Source organism: Fusarium oxysporum, chromosome 1 (genome assembly GCF_000149955.1).
Source record: "Fusarium oxysporum f. sp. lycopersici 4287 chromosome 1, whole genome shotgun sequence".
Taxonomy (NCBI): Eukaryota; Fungi; Ascomycota; class Sordariomycetes; order Hypocreales; family Nectriaceae; genus Fusarium; species Fusarium oxysporum.
The window spans coordinates 2868440-2884642 of NC_030986.1; the positions used below are offsets into that span (position 1 = coordinate 2868440).

Genomic DNA, 16203 nt, shown 5'->3' on the forward strand with positions numbered 1-16203 from the left:
ACTCGCGGGGCTCATCTTGTATGAAGAAGTAAAACGTCGCCCGACTCACTTCCGTATTCGTGAGACGGAACGGTCAAGAACAATCCCAATCACCGGCGCCTATCCGTCCCGGCCGGCGCCGAACTGGCGTGACGGCCCGGACGAGGGCTGTGGGAAGGGTCGGCATCTGAGGATAGGCACCGGGTTTGAGAATTTTCTGCAATTTTCTCTGCCGATGGCTCTACAGACTGCACGGCATGCCCCGGTGCCAGTTGCGAAACCACAAGTCTCATAAGTGTCAAAAAACGTTCACGCAATTCGAGAGACTTGAAATGACTGCCATGTCAGGGCATTGTCAGTACAATAGTGAACTATCAGTTTGATAGGGTTTGTTGCTCCTTGAGGCCAACCTTGTCTGTCACTGTGCCTGTTCTTATCTTCGTAGAAGAAGTCCATGAGACGCCCGTCCATGTTTCTATTATCGTGAAATCTTTGAAACTGCCCACGGGGCCAACAAGACGGCGGGGTTGACCGACATATTCTGACTATATGGTGGTGAGCAATACTGTGCCGTATAAAATCGAAGCTCTTCCTAGGAACTCCGAGTGATAATGACTCAAAAAAGCATGTATAACTTATTTTTTTTTTATTCCTGTGCCCTAAACTATGAATCGTGAAAACCATGAGGGGAATATTACCGACGCCTGTAATCAGAGTATCTACCAAGAGCAAACACATACTCGCCAGGCAATAAAATATGTGAGTGAGTAAAAGGTATGCCAAATTCTTCATGTATCCCCATAAATGCACGCAAATTGCATCAATGCTCGAAATCCGCCTATACATAGTGAGCCGCCAGGTAAGATAAACGCGAACGTTATCTTGTTAAGTCCGCTGCGTTACTTATGTCGCAACCATAACCGCCAAAGTCGTCTTACAAACTCCAACTCCCAACAAATCTCTCAACCCTGGTGAGATATCGTCTGCGCTTATCATCGAAACGGCAGAAGACATTTAGAGAATCATGTCTTCTAAGCAACGATGCTCTTTCCGACAGCACCCCATCGAAGTTTACGAAGTCCATTGCCAGAAGACCGAATTACTTCCTGGCCGCAGGATGCTGTTTCGTTGACGCTTCCAACGCTGGCAGCCAGCGCCTCTTGCTTGCCGACCTCACGACCGATAACATAACCAGCACCAAACCCCACCACAGATACAAGCACGACAACTCCGGCGCTGACAACCCATGTGAGAAGGGTTGGTGAGATGCTGGTTGGCTCTTCCATCTGGGCTACCTTCTTTTTCTTAGTAGCCCGTGGAGCCGTTGGCGATCCGGAGCCGTGCTTGCCTCTTTCAGAGGTTCGTGAAGGGGATCTTGCGGGAGAGCCCCGTTTACGGGGTGGAGATGGGCCCGCAGGTCGTTGGACTCGTCTCGGCTCCGTTGACAGCTCCGACTCCGGTACGAATCGGAGTTCCATGGGTTGACTGCTGGGACCTACACCTGTGTTGGCGGTCCTCTGGGCCTCTGCTTCCTCCTTTGACTTGGGCAGACCTCTAGCAGCATGCGCGCAGGAAAGAAGAGTAGTGAGGGATGCACGAAGGGCCGCATCGTTCTCTTCACGGACAGCTGGGGACATAAAGCTTGGACCCGCACGGTGGGGCCGCGTCTGCGATCGTTGGGTGAAGGATGGCCGTGTAAGACCATTATGAGGATGAGGAGGAGGAGGAGGAGCACTTGGGATGGCTGGAGCCGAGTCTCTTCGTTGCGTGGATGGATGAGTGAAGGCGTTTGGCTGAGGTCGAAAGACAGGCTCGGTAGGTTGATCAGACACACGTCCGAGCGCGGTGACGTTATCACCATCCGACTCGGCCTCTGAATCCATATCCGCCTCCTCCTCGGACCGCTGAGCGTTCTCGGTCGAGCTGGTAAGCAGGCGATCGTCCTCGCTATCGCTCTCGTCGTATTCCTCCTGGCTACTCAAATCGGCCGCGTTCACGTTATGAATGGCAGTCTGCTGTTGAGGGAGTGATCGTGCTGATTGCTGTAATCGTCGTCGGCGCACATATGGATTTCCGACGCGCAGGCCGGTAGTAACAATCTCATCGCCGATACTGGACAGGGAGGAAGACGAGGGCTGTGATGCTACTTCTACCCAAGATTCTAGAAAAGTTAACATACAAGTTTTGACAGTTTGACCTACGGTATGAGACTTACCATCGTGACGTCTCTGTGAGGGAAGCCCAGGACTCGATCTCGCTCCATTTGGAGACATCCTATTTCCTTGCCAACTTTGGTTTGCTTCTCCGTCCATTTTTTTTTTTTCCTCCTCTTCGCGCAGATAAGATCGAAGTTTGTTGAAAGTTGAGTTGTTGGGACACACGGTATTCAAGTTCCGAGGCGGAGTACAAGAAGGCACGGGGCTCAGTATGCTAGATCAGCAGTGCAACTTCGCTTATCTCTTAGCTATGGGGTGATGCTTGCTATTCAGGAGGCTGCCAAAAAGTTGAAAGATGGCGAAGCAGAAGAAAGACAGATCAAGTACAAAGTGAGGGTATAAAAAAGATAGAGAGTAAGTAGCGAATTCTTGGCCAGCGAAGTCGGGGCTGGGGAAACCGTTGGTAAAGTAGAGTGTGGACGATTGCTTCTTTGTTACAGGCACGAGAGCACGTCTCGCTGCCCAGTGATAACGACGAAGTAGCAGTACTTGTGGTGCGCGTGGGGAGACAGTGCGGGCTCATGGCGCATACTAGCTATGGAACACTCACATGCCAGGCATGTTACCCATTTGGTGTAACCGCACTGATGCTGTAACGATGACGTTCTTCTTGTTGCACACTGTATATCTGTGGTCGCGAGAGCGGTGAAGCAGCTTTCTATGAGTATCGGTACATCAGCCCCCGCCTTACATCTGAGCACGCAGCACGAACACTACAGTCATGAGTACAAGGCGGGGTTTAGATCACCCAAACAAGCTCGCAGCCGACCTCCTAAAAGAAATTCCAGCACCGTAAAGAGATTTGCAAGTAGATGGAAGAGGAAAGGGGGCTGGCTGAGGCTGCTGACGTTATCCTCCAGCCCATGTTGTTAAATGTAAGGTAGTATTTACTTTGTCCAGCTTGACCATGTTTCAGTATGTAAGGAGGTCTTTCGATGCCTCTTATGATCTCCTTTGCCAACGTGGATTAAACAAAGACCCTTTATTAAGCTCTGGGCTCATAGACCTGTCGACTTTCATGGATCTGCATTATGCGCGAAACAAAGAATCATGAAACAATACCCTGGACCATTTACTCCCTGTGGGCCTTGAAAGTTATGGCGCAACGATCATCCAGCCAGCACCTCAATACAACACGGCACCCCAGTCCAGTAAAACCCGAACTTGTTAACCATCACAATGCCTTATGGGTTTGCGTCATCTGTAGACTTTGAACAATATCGGAACTGGAGGTTAACACGTATCGTATATCAACTAGTTAGTGTATCAACTAGGTACTGTAGCTTGACACCTCACCGAACCATACATAGCTGCTGACTCTCAAGACTGACCTCCTTAATATTCTTTTCGTCCTTCCCAACAGATTCACCTCGATTATCAGTGTTCAACCATCATGTTGACTTGCTCACGCGTAAGTGGTATCTCTCTAGATTGGTCACTCCGTCCCCACCGTCCGTCTGATTCGCGGCTTATATGACACAGCCATCACACGCTGCACATATCGATCCCCGGACTGCACGTTTTGATAGGCTACAGCTGCGTCCTAATTCTGCAACAGTATAGTGGGCTGTATGTTACGAATGAACTTTCTACCCCTGTGCTATACTTGACCCAAGATGAACTCATACCCATAATTTAAGCGTTTTGTCCAAAGTATCATATGTAAAGAACATATGATCTCGACAACAATATCATCCCACTGCAAAAGACTCACTAAGTTGCCTTATACTGTAGATACATTCACTCATGAAAAGACCCTCGTGATGTCATTGAGAGAAACATAATTGAACTTTTATTGCGCCCCTATAATCGAGATGTGGACTATCCCGTTGCTACATAAATCGAAAGAATAACGGCAGTGGTATACTCACCAACATCAAACGATAAAACATTGTACATGGTATAAGAAATCAAGATGGTTTAGTCTTCAAAGGCAGGAGATCGTCGTCAACTGGTTCTGAGGTTAGGCATAGGCATGGTCGTATCGTTTCGAAAAGCCCCCAGGACCCTCAAGAGCATTCGCGAGAACCGACTTGGTCCACTCCACAATGTCTGGAAGACAGAGGGAGCCTCTTCCCAAAGAGTGGTCAACAAATCCCTCAGAAGCCCACGTGGTGTCTGCCTTGAAGACAGGCTTGATCAAAAAGCCAAAGACACCAGGAAGGTGCTTTATGAAGATGCCACGAGCCCACGGTCCCTCAAGTGTAATAGCCCCCAGGTCTATAACTGCTTTACGCGTGTGATGCGTATTCTCAAAGCCCACTACTCCATGACGGAGTTTTGTCTTGTGTTGAATCGACAGCCCACAAAAGCCCACTTATTGGTAAACCCGCCAGAAGCCCTCAGTTCGCAACTGTTGTGCATCAACCCACGCTTAATCGAAAGAAATCTTGGAGCCAGAGAAAGTGGTGGGAGTGCGGTTAGCACCAGTGCCGAAGCTACCACCGCGACCACCACCGCGGCCACGACCACCACCACCACCGCGACCACCTCCACGGCCTCCGAAGCCACCACGGCCGCCACCGCGACCACCTCCACGACCACCACCAAAGCCGCCGCCACCGCCCTGTTGAGGCCTGCTGCTGGCATAGTCCAGGCGGACGCTGCGGGACATACGTCCGTTGCCAATAGGGGCACCATTCTTGGCCTCGAAGACCTGCTTGGCATCCTCAACCGAGTTGAAGCTGACATAACCGAAGCCCTTGAGGTTACCGCTATCACTGTTGAGAGTTAGTAACAGGAACGCGGAGTCAGAGTGAACATTGCTACTTACGGATCGGTAGGGAGGCGAACGCTGGCAACTTCAGCGACCTCGCTGAAGAACTCACGGACGGTGTCCTGGTCGACATCGAAAGGAAGGTTACCGACGAAGAGGGTATCGCTCTCAGGGCTGACCGTGTCACCATGACGCTGGGCACGATCGGCAGCGCGAGACTGGGGGTTGGCATCAGCAGGACGAGCGTTGGCATAGTCGAGGTTGATGGCACGGCCCTCGAGTTCAACACCCTGCATGGTCTCGTAGGCCTTGGTGCAAGAGGCAGCATCGTTGAAGTCGACATAACCGAAGCCACGGCTGCGACCAGTACCCTTCTCAGTCATGACACGGGCGTTGGCAAGACCCTCAATATGCTTGAAAGCCTCGTAAAGGGCATTGTCGTCGATGGACCAGCTTAGGCTGCCGGCGAAGAGGGTAGTGGGCTCGTCAGTCTTTGTCTTCTTGGCATCCGCATCGCCATCATCCTCAGCCTTGCGCTTCTTGGAAGGAGCCTCCTCGGTCTTCTCAATTTTGGCGCCGGCCTCCTCATCAGAGTCGCTGCTGTCACTGTCATCGGAGTCATCCTCAGAATCGTCGGAGTCGGAGTCGTCAGAAGAATCGGCCTTCTATGTATGTGGTTAGTAAGAAGTAGCTTCAGTAGATAGAGTTTGGGTGTACGAACCTTCTCGGCAGCCTTGGCCTTGGGCTTCTCCTCCTCGCTCTCGTCATCGGAGTCAGAGCCGGAGTCAGAGCCGGAGCCAGACTCAGAGTCGGATGAGTCAGAAGACTCAGCCTTCTTGGCGGGAGCGGCAGCCTTAGCAGTACCGTTGACCTTGGTAGCCTTAGCCTTGGGCTTCTCCTCCTCAGACTCGCTATCGGAGTCGGAGTCTGAGCCGGAGTCGGACTCAGATTCAGATGAAGACTCAGCAGCCTTGGCCTTGGTGCCGGTCTTCTTAGTGACCTTCTTCTCCTCCTCAGAGGAAGAAGAGTCGGAATCGGAGTCGGAAGCCTCAGACTCGCTCTCAGACTCAGACTCGGAAGAAGACTCGGGCTCGGCCTTCTTCTTGCTCTTCTTGGTGTCCTTCTCCTTGGTGACCTTCTTGGCGGCAGCCTTAGCAAGCTCCTTGGACTTGGACTTGGAGGACTTGGAAGGCTTGGTGATGCCTCCGGCCTTGACGGTGCTGAGAGGCTCAGCGACCTTGGCCTTGCTCTCCTTTGTCTTTGTCTTAGCCATTGTGATTATGTATTAAGGTAGAAGGGGGTAAGAGATGGTAGGGAAAGGGTGAATGTCTAGTCGGAGAGAATGAACAGGAAGAAAAATGGGAAGAGGGCGGATGTAGAAAACAGACTTTTAAGCTGGTGGTTGGACTCTTCTTTTTTTTTTTCTCACTTTTTTTTTTCCTGCCGTCAGAATGGTGGGGCTACTGAGGGCGGTGAGGACTTGTCGACTGACAGGGAAGGTGGTCTTGGTGGGCTTGTGGGTCTGAACTTGCCTGAGAATTCAGGTCGCCTATTATTGGACATTCAATCCACCTAGGTTGAGCTTCAAGCTACTCGGACATACCAAGTTGCCGATATCGACTGAGTCCCATTGTCAGCCTTGCGCGCTGTCCTTCGCTACAATTCGATAATCTACTCAAAAGCCAAAAAGGCACACTCAGATTCACCATGCCTACTCCCGAGTCCGAGCAGTTTAAGGCTCAGAAGCCCACCGTTCCTCCTACCTTCAATGGCGTCGATTACGATGATACTAAAGCCTTCAAGGCTGCCGAGGATGCCCTCATCCGAGAGCAATGGGTTGGAGCTATGATGACCCGTCTTGTTGGAGAGGAGCTCAACAAGTGCTACGTTCGAGAGGGTGTCAACCACCTGGAGAACTGCGGCCACCTTCGAGGTTAGTTTGATTGGACATGGAGCTTTTCCCGAGGGCTGCCGAGAGTAGGCTTTGAACGTTTACTGACTTTGGAGACTAGAGAGATACTTGCAATTGTTGAAGACGAACAAGATCAAGGGCACCAAGTTCCTGCAACAAAACTATGTTGACCAGAAGGATCAAGAGCTTGATCTCGCTGCCGGAGTTCACACTAGCGACAAGATTGCCAAGCTCAACCACGGCCGATTCTCCTCGTAAGCCTTTAATTAAACCAGAATCTGAGTTGGGAAGGGATTGCATGGATGTGATGTTTAGATGAGAGGGAATTATGGTCTAGATATCATGATTTGAGTTTCTCGGTTCACCAAAAAGGGTGACGCAATCATCTGACCTTGTATGAATTGTATATATCAGGAAGAAACGAATCAAAAGAAACTATAAGGAAACAGCACAGTTGCATCTGTGAGAGCCAATACATAATCGTAGTTCAACATTTCGGAGGTTTCCAATTGGGCGCGAGGCTGACATTTTACATCTTCCATCACCTCTCATTGGCTCTCCACCAAATGGACCTCCAAAATTTCTCCAGAACTTCGAGCCTCGTCACACTTCATTTACCACCAACCCACCACCAGCAATCATAATGTTCTGCACTCGGTGTCTGCGCGCCACCTCCTTGCGGCGCGCGCAGCCGATTCTTCGACAATTTTCGACAACGACGAATTTCCGTTCCGCCGAACCTCAACTTTCGACTCCCGTTACAGCGCCCGGCGAGGCACAGAAGGATGTCCCTGCTGCACGATCATCATGTGCACCTGGAACTGTTCTCAATGGCCTGAACTATACCAAGGGTGGACAGGACCCTGTCGCAAAGAACGATGATGAATACCCAGAATGGTTGTGGTCTTGCTTGGAAGTCCTGAAGAAGGGTGCCGATTCGGCGGATGCGGATGCTGGTGACGAATTCTGTATGTTTTATACCTGATATCGTACCACAAGGCAAGACATCACTAACGACACTAAAGCCAAGTCGAAGAAGCAAAGAAAACTGGCAGCCAAGCGTCAAAAGGCCCTCGAGGCCAAGCTGTTGGCTGAGGGTAATCTGGAGGCTCTGGCTCCTAAGATTCCTCTTCAACGCCAGTCTATTAATATCCTCGGAGAGGAGAATCGAGGAGTCGAGCACAACATTGAGGCCGCACAAAAGCGAGAGGAACTTAAGAAGGCGATGCGCAAGGAGAGAAGGGCCAAGATCAAGGAAACCAACTACCTCAAGTCTATGTAAATTTGAGATGGCTATCTATATATGTACACCACTTAAGAGTATGTAACTCGACTGTACCATACTGCGGCATGAAGAAAATGATTCAATAGATTCAACTCATGACCAGCATTATTTCACGATAAACACCAAATCTCCTCGACTACTTCATACTGCGTGATATGTTGAGTCGTATTTATCTCGAATATCCTATCTGTTTAACAATCGCATGATGCTCATCTCATCATGAATGGCATAGCTTGATCATCAAACTGTTTGAGAGCACAGCTCTATGGGCCTAAGGTGTATGATACTCACAGAACACTCAAATCCAGTGGCACACTGCTACCTCTTCCTGCCCTATATTTTCTTGTTCCACCTACAAAGTCCCTGGGTTTCGGGAACAAACCTTCGTCCTTGAACTGCCACCTAGAGTCGTTGATCACAATACGTGCCCCACCACTAACACCGGGGGTTTGCGCTGGTGAGTGCTTCGGGCTTGGGGATTTTGCTCCATTGGCTGTCAAGGTGAACATACTTGGATCCAACATGGACTGACGAAGTGATGAACCTCGAGAACGTGTCGTTGGTGGTGGGGGCGAAGGTGCGCTTGGAGGTGCTGGTACTGACCCAGAAGGCGGAGGTGGGGGAGGAGGCGGTGCCGCGCTTGGAGATGCTTGACCAGCGGCGCGAATGGCAGCTACTGCAGCAAGAGATGGTGTCGAATGAGATGCTGCAGGCGGTGGAGGCGGAGGAGGCGGTACTGAAGATCGTGAGGCCGGCGACTGACTCGGCAGAGGAGGTGCCGCAGAAGGTGGTGGAGGAGGAGGAGCGGCAGGAGCTGATGCACTGTTTGATGGAGGGGGTGGAGGAGGTGGTGGAGCAGGGGGCGCTGAGGATGGTGAGGGCGCGGATGGTGGCAGAGACATTGACGAAGGCTTTCGTGACGTCGGCAGGGGAGGTGGCTTCTTTCCTATAGGAGGAGGGGGAGGTTTGGATCCCACCGGTGTCGTCTTTCTCAAGTTTGCTGCTCCTCCCGGAGGCGGTACTGGAGGTCCTCGCCCGGGGATTGCTGGCGCAGCTGCTGAAGGAGGCCTTGGTGCGGATCCGACTGGAGGTTTGGGTGCTGAGGTAGTAGATTCAGGATCCGATCGATATGAAGAATCAGCATTTGCGCCTGTGTCAATGCCGCCCCTGCTCTTTTTCAACTTGGGCATTCCACCAGCGAAAAGGCCACCCAACTGTGGCGCGGCATCCATGCCTGTCGTCGAATCGCGAGATCCTTGATCACTATTACTCCTCGCTCGTCCTCCTGGGACCGGTGGTGCTAGGCCCCCTGGGGGCTTAGGAGCACCACCCAAGCCGGGGACAGGAGGCGCGCCGCCAACAGGAGGACCTGCGGACGAATTTGATGTATTTCCAACTTGAGGTGCTGAACGGTCATTGGTAACAGCTTTCTTGAGGGCTTTGCCTTTGTGGATATCTGATAGAAGTGCGCCCTGGAGAATTGTCAGATTCTGGTCAAGCTAGCTATAGCGACGAATGAAGGTATTCGCAATAAATGAACATACTCTGTTGCCTGCCCCAGCAGGCGGACGGGCAGGAAGACCTCCTGGAGGAGGTGGAGGCGGCGGAGGAGGACCGCCCATGGCACCAGGCGGCGGCGGCGGAGGGGGAGGAGGTGGAGGAGGCATCACGGAGTCGTTCTATGTCCTGAACTGCGTGGGATGGGGTGGTTGAGGTTGTTTTGCGGATGAATAAGAGATAGTCGGGGTCTTCGGACTTGGACAGTGGGGTCCCGACCTTGAGTTTCTATACAAGTCCTACGACACGGCCTGGGGAGGCAGCAGTGAATGTGAAGACCAGCCAAGGAGCGGTTATATAAAGGTCAAGGTTGAGCTCAAGGTACTGGATTAGTTCGGATACCTCAAGGCGAGAGCCACCTCATGTTTCGTCATGGCCAATGGCACGCTTACGCCGCATGGAAAGAATGGAAGGCAGCACCGCTACTTACAGTGGACACGCTGGGCATGGATGGTCTGGGCTGCGCCCCGCTTTCTTGTAACCTAAAGTTCCTGAAGATATCTTGGGTTTCTTTTGTTTAGAGCTTTACTAATGCGACCGTGACAATATACGCCAGAAATAAAGCGATTTATTTCACTGTAATTAGGACGACTAGAATTATATGTGAGAGATATGAGCAGTCTTGCAAGCACAGCACCTGGTCTTGTCTATTCAACGGGCGATATGACTTATAAGGTTGGCTTCCACTAGAATTTGCTTGGAAGTGAGCAGCCTATCACAATTGTCAATCACTAACAGGTGGGGCTTCCCGCTCGCGTATCATGGCTGCGAAATTCAGAGTCGGTTTCTGAATAGCATCAACGACAAACAAGGCAGGAAGAGTTTTACTCAAGAAGGACGCGGGCAATTGGGGATAGAGAAACGACTGGGGCTTCTAGAAACCAAAATCGGCCATTGTACCTTGGACACACAATCATGTCACGAGTCGGTACCCGACACATTGGCAATATCTGCCATCGATGCGCTTTTACACCAGCACCGACAGTCGCAAACCAAGCCTTCGTTAGCGGAACACTCCTAGCTGCCATTCGCCATGGGAGAAAGACAACAATAAAGGGCCCGCGCGCACGATGGGCTGCGACCGCATCAACATACCCAGACCTCAATATCCAGCCGGCCGATGCCGATAAAGTTCCTCGACAATTGACTGATCCGACACAACTGGCAAATATTGTCGAGAGCACAAAGGAGAAGTTCCTGGCGACAGATGGAATTCCGGCGAAGCAACTGACGACTGCGGCCCTCGAGACGTGCCTCAAGGCTGCTCAAGCCCTCCAGCCTCAAATTCACAGGGCTGAGGCTCAGTCACGGACGTCCACATCAAAGCTCATGGAGTTGGGAGCAGAGCGAACTGGCCAAAGACCAAATTCTATGGACCCCCAACTTGCCGATAGCGTCAAAAAGATCTCGTACTCGGCCTATGCAATCATTTCGCAACCCAATGTCGAGATAACACCCGCCCTCCTTGAACTCTACGTTGCTATTCAGGCTTCACTAGGCCGGCCTGAGTCGCTTCCTGCCGTGTTCGAGATGTTTGCGACCAAGAAGAAGCCGGTCGTCAAGAATGGAGTGGTCCAATACGTGGCTTCAAACCCCAACGCTGCAGTCAAAGCAATTGAGAAAGGCGTTGCGGATATGGCTTTGCAGACAGCTATTGACGCCAAGAATCTAGATTCAGCACTGGGCGTTGTTGAGGCCTCCTTCAGTCTTCCCGCATTCAAACGTCAGAAGCTTATCAAGCACTCCACTACCCCTGCTCTCGCCCTTGGTTCTCTTCCCTTTGGCATCTTTGGTCTTGCTTCAGCATATGCTGCCTACTGGCAGAACACCATGGACATATCCACAGCAACAGGCCTCGGTGTTGCTGGTATCTCTGGATATTTCTTGGTTGTGGGATCAATGGGTATGATTGCCAAATTAAGTAACAAGGATCAGATGAAGCGTGTGACTTGGGCGCCTGGCACACCACTGCGTCTCAGGTGGCTGAGGGAAGAGGAACGAGCTGCTATGGACAAGATTGCGTGTGCCTGGGGCTTCAAGGAGCCCTGGAGGCATGGAGAGGAGTCAGGCCCTGAGTGGGAGGGTCTGAAGGAGTACATGGGTTACCGTCAGATGATTCTCGATCGCGTTGAGTTTATGGAGGGCATGAGTTAGTTTCTCCGCTGTTCCCCCAGTGTATATCATATCTGTAAAGAAGAAACATGGAAGAAATATTTTATGCTCTCCCCGAGAAAGCTACACCCCATAATATGAGGTTAGATGGTGGGCAAAATGAGAATAAAGAGAAGAACAACATGCATAGACCTGAAAGTTTGCTATATAACCCTTGCCCCAGACTAGGGGTTGGCCTCTGGGTTAGTCTCATATGTAACCCCATACTCAACAGTCTTCCTTATCACACCAGCAGCAATTGCCAATGTGGACGGCGTATCAGTTCTTTCTCAAGAGCCCAATATGACTTCCTCACTTGCTTCATCGTTTGGAAGTACGACACTTCGTGTAAGGCCTTGTACACTTCTGGGCCTAACGTAAGGATTCCCAGCTCCAGTCTGACCTCGAGATCCATCGATGCGTTGAGAAACACTGTGTGATGATTTCTTTGAACTAGAGAAACATGATGAGAGGATAATAGCGATGGGGATGCGGCACATAGGGAGACATGTGCAGATAATAGCTAAATTTTGTTCGATTATAGTCCACATTGTGGAGCTAATATCGACTAGAATACTGTCAGTAAGATCAACTTTGTATTCTTATGCAAGGCACGTACATGTCGTATCAAGAGTTTTGGTTGCCAGATCGAGGGTTGTCATGCGCACGATGGATGTCACTATAACACTAAGTAGAATGAGTTCACCTGGTTCTTGTCTGGCCGGATTTTACTTACACACCGCCACCCATGGTAAGAACCATCATGAGTGCACGTTTGTGCGCGACGGGTAGTTGACTTATCCATATAGGCTGCATTTGTAACATCAATATCAAGGGCATCGGTGCCGATGGAAAACCCAGCATTCGCGTGCCAGTTCATGTTGAGGCTAATGCACGTTGACTGGATAGACTTGTCCCAGGCGCCTCTGAGTGGATGGCACTGCCAGATTGATAAGGCTGAGGCTATAGACATATAACAGGCAATGGTGCCTATGAGGGTATAGCAGCACCTGCGGAACCATTTTTGGACAAATATGCGGAGATATAGTAGGAGTATGGATATTTTGGCGAGATTCACAGTGAGTTTGTAGAATATGTGAGCGACATAGAACAACTAAAGGCGTTAGGGTTATCATCAAGTGACTTGTTGTAGAAGCTATGTAGTAGATGCTACTCACCTTGAGCGCCATCAATTTGTCATCTGTGGTCAAGGTTTCAATATGGCGACCAAATCCGTAGCTGCAGGAGACTACCATAACAGTTTGTACAGTCAAGGCAGATGACTATTTCGTTAGTGTCAGCCCTTTGTGAGTACTAGTATTAGGCATAACTTACAAAGGATATAATGATGGTTGTATCATCCCAACCCAGACTCGATCTCCTAGCTACACGGCTCCAAATGCGGAAAAGGATAAAGTTAGGCGTCACAATGAAGAAAGTAACGCTTGGGGCGTAAACCAGCACTGCGTTGCTCTCGCTTGGGATATCCTCCGAGATCATCATGGACAATTGAAGACGTGAGGCATGTGCTCAGTGCTACGGTAACACTGAGACGCCAGCACCATGGGAAAAACTGATCCGAAGAGGGATGATTTATATTGAAAAACTTGGCCCTTTCTGAGTCTCTTGACTTGGCTTCGGTTTCGACCGGGAGCACTAGAAACAAGAATATGCATGCTTGTTGCTTCTGTGCAGGGGGTTAATGGTATGTAATTGATTAATAACACGAAAGACCTCCAATTATAGCCCATAACATCTAGAGAATTAATCTTGGATGAACTGATACTCAATAATTTATCTCAGCCGTCAAAGTAATGACGGCTTGTTTGAGGCCATCCATTTGTGAAGTGGTCAGTTACATCACTCCGAGCTATATCAGCAACTTGTTACCCAGGGACGCCCAGCCACTACGGGATTTTCCATCGTAATTTTATGATAGGAGATGAGAACTAGAGTTCCTTTTTCAAAATCTCTGATATTGGCTTCATCTGACTTTTGCAACTGGAAGAGATTGCGTTATTTTGTAGGCTTCTATGGTGTTGGCCTACACTTTGCTTTTCTTCCCTGCAAGTGACTCTTTGCAACAAGTGGAAACAGAACGCTCCATTTATCCTGGACGAAAAGTTCAAACATCGATAAATCCTGGCGAATGACGACTTGCGGTCTGCTTTCCTTCTGCTTCACTTGGTTCCATCACGTTGTTTCTTGAAGGTGAATTCAAGGGTAATCCAGGAACAGCAGAAAAAGCAATGACTCCAGGACGGAATTGAATAAATAAATAAAGGTTCAAATCTCGATTTGAATTACATATTATGCTTATAGTTGCTTTCATATTAATAGTACATTATCTTGGTATTTATATTACGGTTTCCTAGGAGAAAAGACGGTTTATTTCTTCTCCATGCCACATACAAAGATTTTACAAGACTGATCTAAACCCTGGGAACACTATATAAGACAATATGAGATGTATGATCAAAAACATAAAAGCCTGTAAAAGCCTTGATTCTTTTGGTTCATTTTTATATCATTTTATCCATCTTATAGAAAATCTTTTACAATTTCACATAAGAATGGCCGTTTCTGCTGTCACCCAAAATATGCTTCAAAGCAACCAGAGCACGAGGTAATCATGAAACATTTCGCTCGAGTTGCTGTTTTTAGACGTGGATGATACCCTGTAGCTCCGATCGATGCGGAGAAGGAGACCGAGCAAGCCCACATTTCCCGGCGGTGTACCCCCCGGGGGCACCGAGGCCTTGTCCAAGATATCTTTGTGAGAACTGACAACGATCAGCGAGGGGAACTTGGCTTATCCCCACTGGCGAGTGTTATATCGACTTTGGTCTCCGCCCCGCCAAACTTACATGACTACTGATAAATGTCGCTTTGCTTGGTGGTGAGTGAGGAAAAGAACAATCCAGTTTGATTAGTGTCAACCCAAACGTGATCATTTTAGTAAGCAGGCTGCAAAAAGTCTTTTTTAGATGTTTGTAATCTTTCATATTAGACCCAAAGCAAGAGGTGCTATTGTGTAGACTGAGCTTATTGGTGGTGGGAGGGAGGGCACTTTTGGCACTGTTGGCACTGCTTCGCACATCTGACATTTGCTTTAGACTATAACTATCAAACCACCAGGAGCGGATCATTTAACTAGGGATCTGTATCCTCCATATGCATAATCTTCACAGACGGAGAAAAGAGGAAGGTTCTCCAAGTCCGCGGTCTGCGTAGGGTGGTAAGTCTCTGAAGTATATGATAACCACCATCACTAACCTCACAAGAAGCCAAGGGATCGATAAATGGCGGAAAACCCACCAGAGGTAGCCGGAAAGGCACGCACCGTAATGTTCGAGTCTATCAGTGGGCGAGGTCCTCAGGGCGAGCCTCATCTTCTCGGAATAGACAGTGAGCAGAAACCCTTCTACTCAATGTCACGTTGCGTCCTCGCCGAAACTCTCATCAAAGATATCTCAAAGACGGTCCACCGTGTATTCTTCTACAACGATGTCGATGCCGCTGATTGGAATGAACTTCCCCCGGTTAGAAGACCCATGTGGTCTTCTGGAATCCAGAACCTTTTCTTCCCTCACAACAGCACGGATGCGTACGCCTGGAACCATCACCACGCCGTTATTGGCATGGGTATACCTCTGAGACACCAGCGCTCCTATACCGGAGTTGAAGTTCGAATGGGTTCTGGAGGACCCATCGGAGAGTGGCACCCCGAAGGTATCTACCATTGCAGAGGCATGGAACTTTACCCTGATCTCAAATCTTATCTTCGAGTTCCCTTTGGCAGCGCAACATGCATCAAACTTACCTTCGAAATCGATTACGGGGACGATAATGGCATGATGATGATGATTTCGGGCGTGGAGAATGTGGTCCCTGAACGACCTATCTCGCCGCTGGACTGGCATGATTCCGTCCGTGTTGATATCGCGCAGGAAGGGCATCCACACATAATCTCGCTCAACATGCGCTTCGTTGAGTCGCAGCATCCAGACCCTGATGTTCCTCACATGACTCGTGTTGCGGTCTTCAGCATCAAAGAAATTGCCTTGCTGGATACTGATAATACCACGATTAATGGGAGAAGAGTGCACAACTATCACTATCACATCAAACTGAGGCACTATCAGGGTTGGGACTCAAAGGAAAAGAGTTGAAAGTATCAGACATCTATGATTAGAGTTGAATCACGGCTACTAGATATAACTGTGCCCTGTATGACAGAATCCTAGACGAAATAAAGAGTGACCCGTTGCACAACCTTGAGATTGCTTCCATTGACTGACAGCCACTGAGCGACATGAATCACGCACACGTTTAGTCCGGCCTTGTCACTCTTTATTACCGTGATATAACTTTTACCTCCCCCTCT

At 49.7% G+C, this 16203-nt stretch overlaps 8 protein-coding genes across 9 annotated transcripts; 4 read left to right on the plus strand and 4 right to left on the minus strand.

The window, feature by feature from the left end:
- Window positions 1–598: 598 nt before the first annotated feature.
- FOXG_00395 (uncharacterized protein) lies at window positions 599–3862 on the minus strand. The gene is made up of 2 exons (XM_018376713.1): window positions 2195–3862; window positions 599–2140 (listed from the first exon to the last, which is right to left on the minus strand). The coding sequence occupies exons 1-2, from the start codon at window positions 2289–2291 to the stop codon at window positions 1011–1013; spliced, it is 1227 nt and encodes a 408-aa protein (XP_018232322.1). The 5' UTR covers window positions 2292–3862; the 3' UTR covers window positions 599–1010.
- A 26-nt stretch (window positions 3863–3888) lies between these two features.
- FOXG_00396 (nucleolin) lies at window positions 3889–6365 on the minus strand. 2 transcript variants are annotated; one of them, XM_018376714.1, is made up of 3 exons: window positions 5633–6365; window positions 4969–5576; window positions 3889–4915 (listed from the first exon to the last, which is right to left on the minus strand). In XM_018376714.1, exons 1-3 carry the CDS (start codon window positions 6182–6184, stop codon window positions 4570–4572), a joined length of 1506 nt encoding a protein of 501 aa, XP_018232323.1. In that variant the 5' UTR covers window positions 6185–6365; the 3' UTR covers window positions 3889–4569. The 2 variants fall into 2 exon arrangements, with proteins under 2 accessions (XP_018232323.1, XP_018232324.1); XM_018376715.1 differs by having other exon boundaries at window positions 4969–5573; window positions 5633–6284.
- A 253-nt stretch (window positions 6366–6618) lies between these two features.
- On the plus strand, window positions 6619–7081 carry FOXG_00397 (NADH dehydrogenase; the record flags this gene model as incomplete). Its single annotated transcript, XM_018376716.1, has 2 exons — window positions 6619–6844; window positions 6924–7081. The coding sequence occupies 2 exons, from the start codon at window positions 6619–6621 to the stop codon at window positions 7079–7081; spliced, it is 384 nt and encodes a 127-aa protein (XP_018232325.1).
- A 385-nt stretch (window positions 7082–7466) lies between these two features.
- Window positions 7467–8105, plus strand: FOXG_00398 (uncharacterized protein; the record flags this gene model as incomplete). The annotated part of the gene is made up of 2 exons (XM_018376717.1): window positions 7467–7791; window positions 7849–8105. The coding sequence occupies 2 exons, from the start codon at window positions 7467–7469 to the stop codon at window positions 8103–8105; spliced, it is 582 nt and encodes a 193-aa protein (XP_018232326.1).
- Window positions 8037–10087, minus strand: FOXG_00399 (uncharacterized protein). The gene is made up of 2 exons (XM_018376718.1): window positions 9653–10087; window positions 8037–9580 (listed from the first exon to the last, which is right to left on the minus strand). The coding sequence occupies exons 1-2, from the start codon at window positions 9773–9775 to the stop codon at window positions 8396–8398; spliced, it is 1308 nt and encodes a 435-aa protein (XP_018232327.1). The 5' UTR covers window positions 9776–10087; the 3' UTR covers window positions 8037–8395.
- Window positions 10088–10422: 335 nt separating this feature from the next.
- FOXG_00400 (uncharacterized protein) lies at window positions 10423–12057 on the plus strand. Its single transcript, XM_018376719.1, has one exon. The coding sequence runs from the start codon at window positions 10581–10583 to the stop codon at window positions 11817–11819; it is 1239 nt and encodes a 412-aa protein (XP_018232328.1). The 5' UTR covers window positions 10423–10580; the 3' UTR covers window positions 11820–12057.
- Window positions 12058–12106: 49 nt separating this feature from the next.
- Window positions 12107–13316, minus strand: FOXG_17867 (uncharacterized protein; the record flags this gene model as incomplete). Its single annotated transcript, XM_018397871.1, has 5 exons — window positions 12107–12384; window positions 12436–12503; window positions 12553–12626; window positions 12995–13099; window positions 13152–13316. 5 exons carry the CDS (start codon window positions 13314–13316, stop codon window positions 12107–12109), a joined length of 690 nt encoding a protein of 229 aa, XP_018232329.1.
- Window positions 13317–14717: 1401 nt separating this feature from the next.
- FOXG_00401 (uncharacterized protein) lies at window positions 14718–16091 on the plus strand. Its single transcript, XM_018376720.1, has 2 exons — window positions 14718–15054; window positions 15104–16091. Exon 2 carries the CDS (start codon window positions 15119–15121, stop codon window positions 15986–15988), a length of 870 nt encoding a protein of 289 aa, XP_018232330.1. The 5' UTR covers window positions 14718–15054; window positions 15104–15118; the 3' UTR covers window positions 15989–16091.
- The last annotated feature ends 112 nt before the right edge of the window (window positions 16092–16203 follow it).

Coding starts and splice junctions, on each gene's coding strand:
- FOXG_00395 (XM_018376713.1), bottom strand. CDS start 2,291: ATGGACGGAGAAGCAAACCAAAGTTGGCAAGGAAATAGGATGTCTCCA. Junction 2,141..2,194: donor CTCACAGAGACGTCACGATG/GTAAGTCTCATA, acceptor TAACTTTTCTAG/AATCTTGGGTAGAAGTAGCA.
- FOXG_00396 (XM_018376714.1), bottom strand. CDS start 6,184: ATGGCTAAGACAAAGACAAAGGAGAGCAAGGCCAAGGTCGCTGAGCCT. Junction 5,577..5,632: donor AGGCCAAGGCTGCCGAGAAG/GTTCGTACACCC, acceptor CCACATACATAG/AAGGCCGATTCTTCTGACGA. Junction 4,916..4,968: donor GTTCGCCTCCCTACCGATCC/GTAAGTAGCAAT, acceptor AACTCTCAACAG/TGATAGCGGTAACCTCAAGG.
- FOXG_00399 (XM_018376718.1), bottom strand. CDS start 9,775: ATGCCTCCTCCACCTCCTCCCCCTCCGCCGCCGCCGCCTGGTGCCATG. Junction 9,581..9,652: donor CTGCTGGGGCAGGCAACAGA/GTATGTTCATTT, acceptor ACAATTCTCCAG/GGCGCACTTCTATCAGATAT.
- FOXG_00400 (XM_018376719.1), top strand. CDS start 10,581: ATGTCACGAGTCGGTACCCGACACATTGGCAATATCTGCCATCGATGC.
- FOXG_00401 (XM_018376720.1), top strand. CDS start 15,119: ATGGCGGAAAACCCACCAGAGGTAGCCGGAAAGGCACGCACCGTAATG.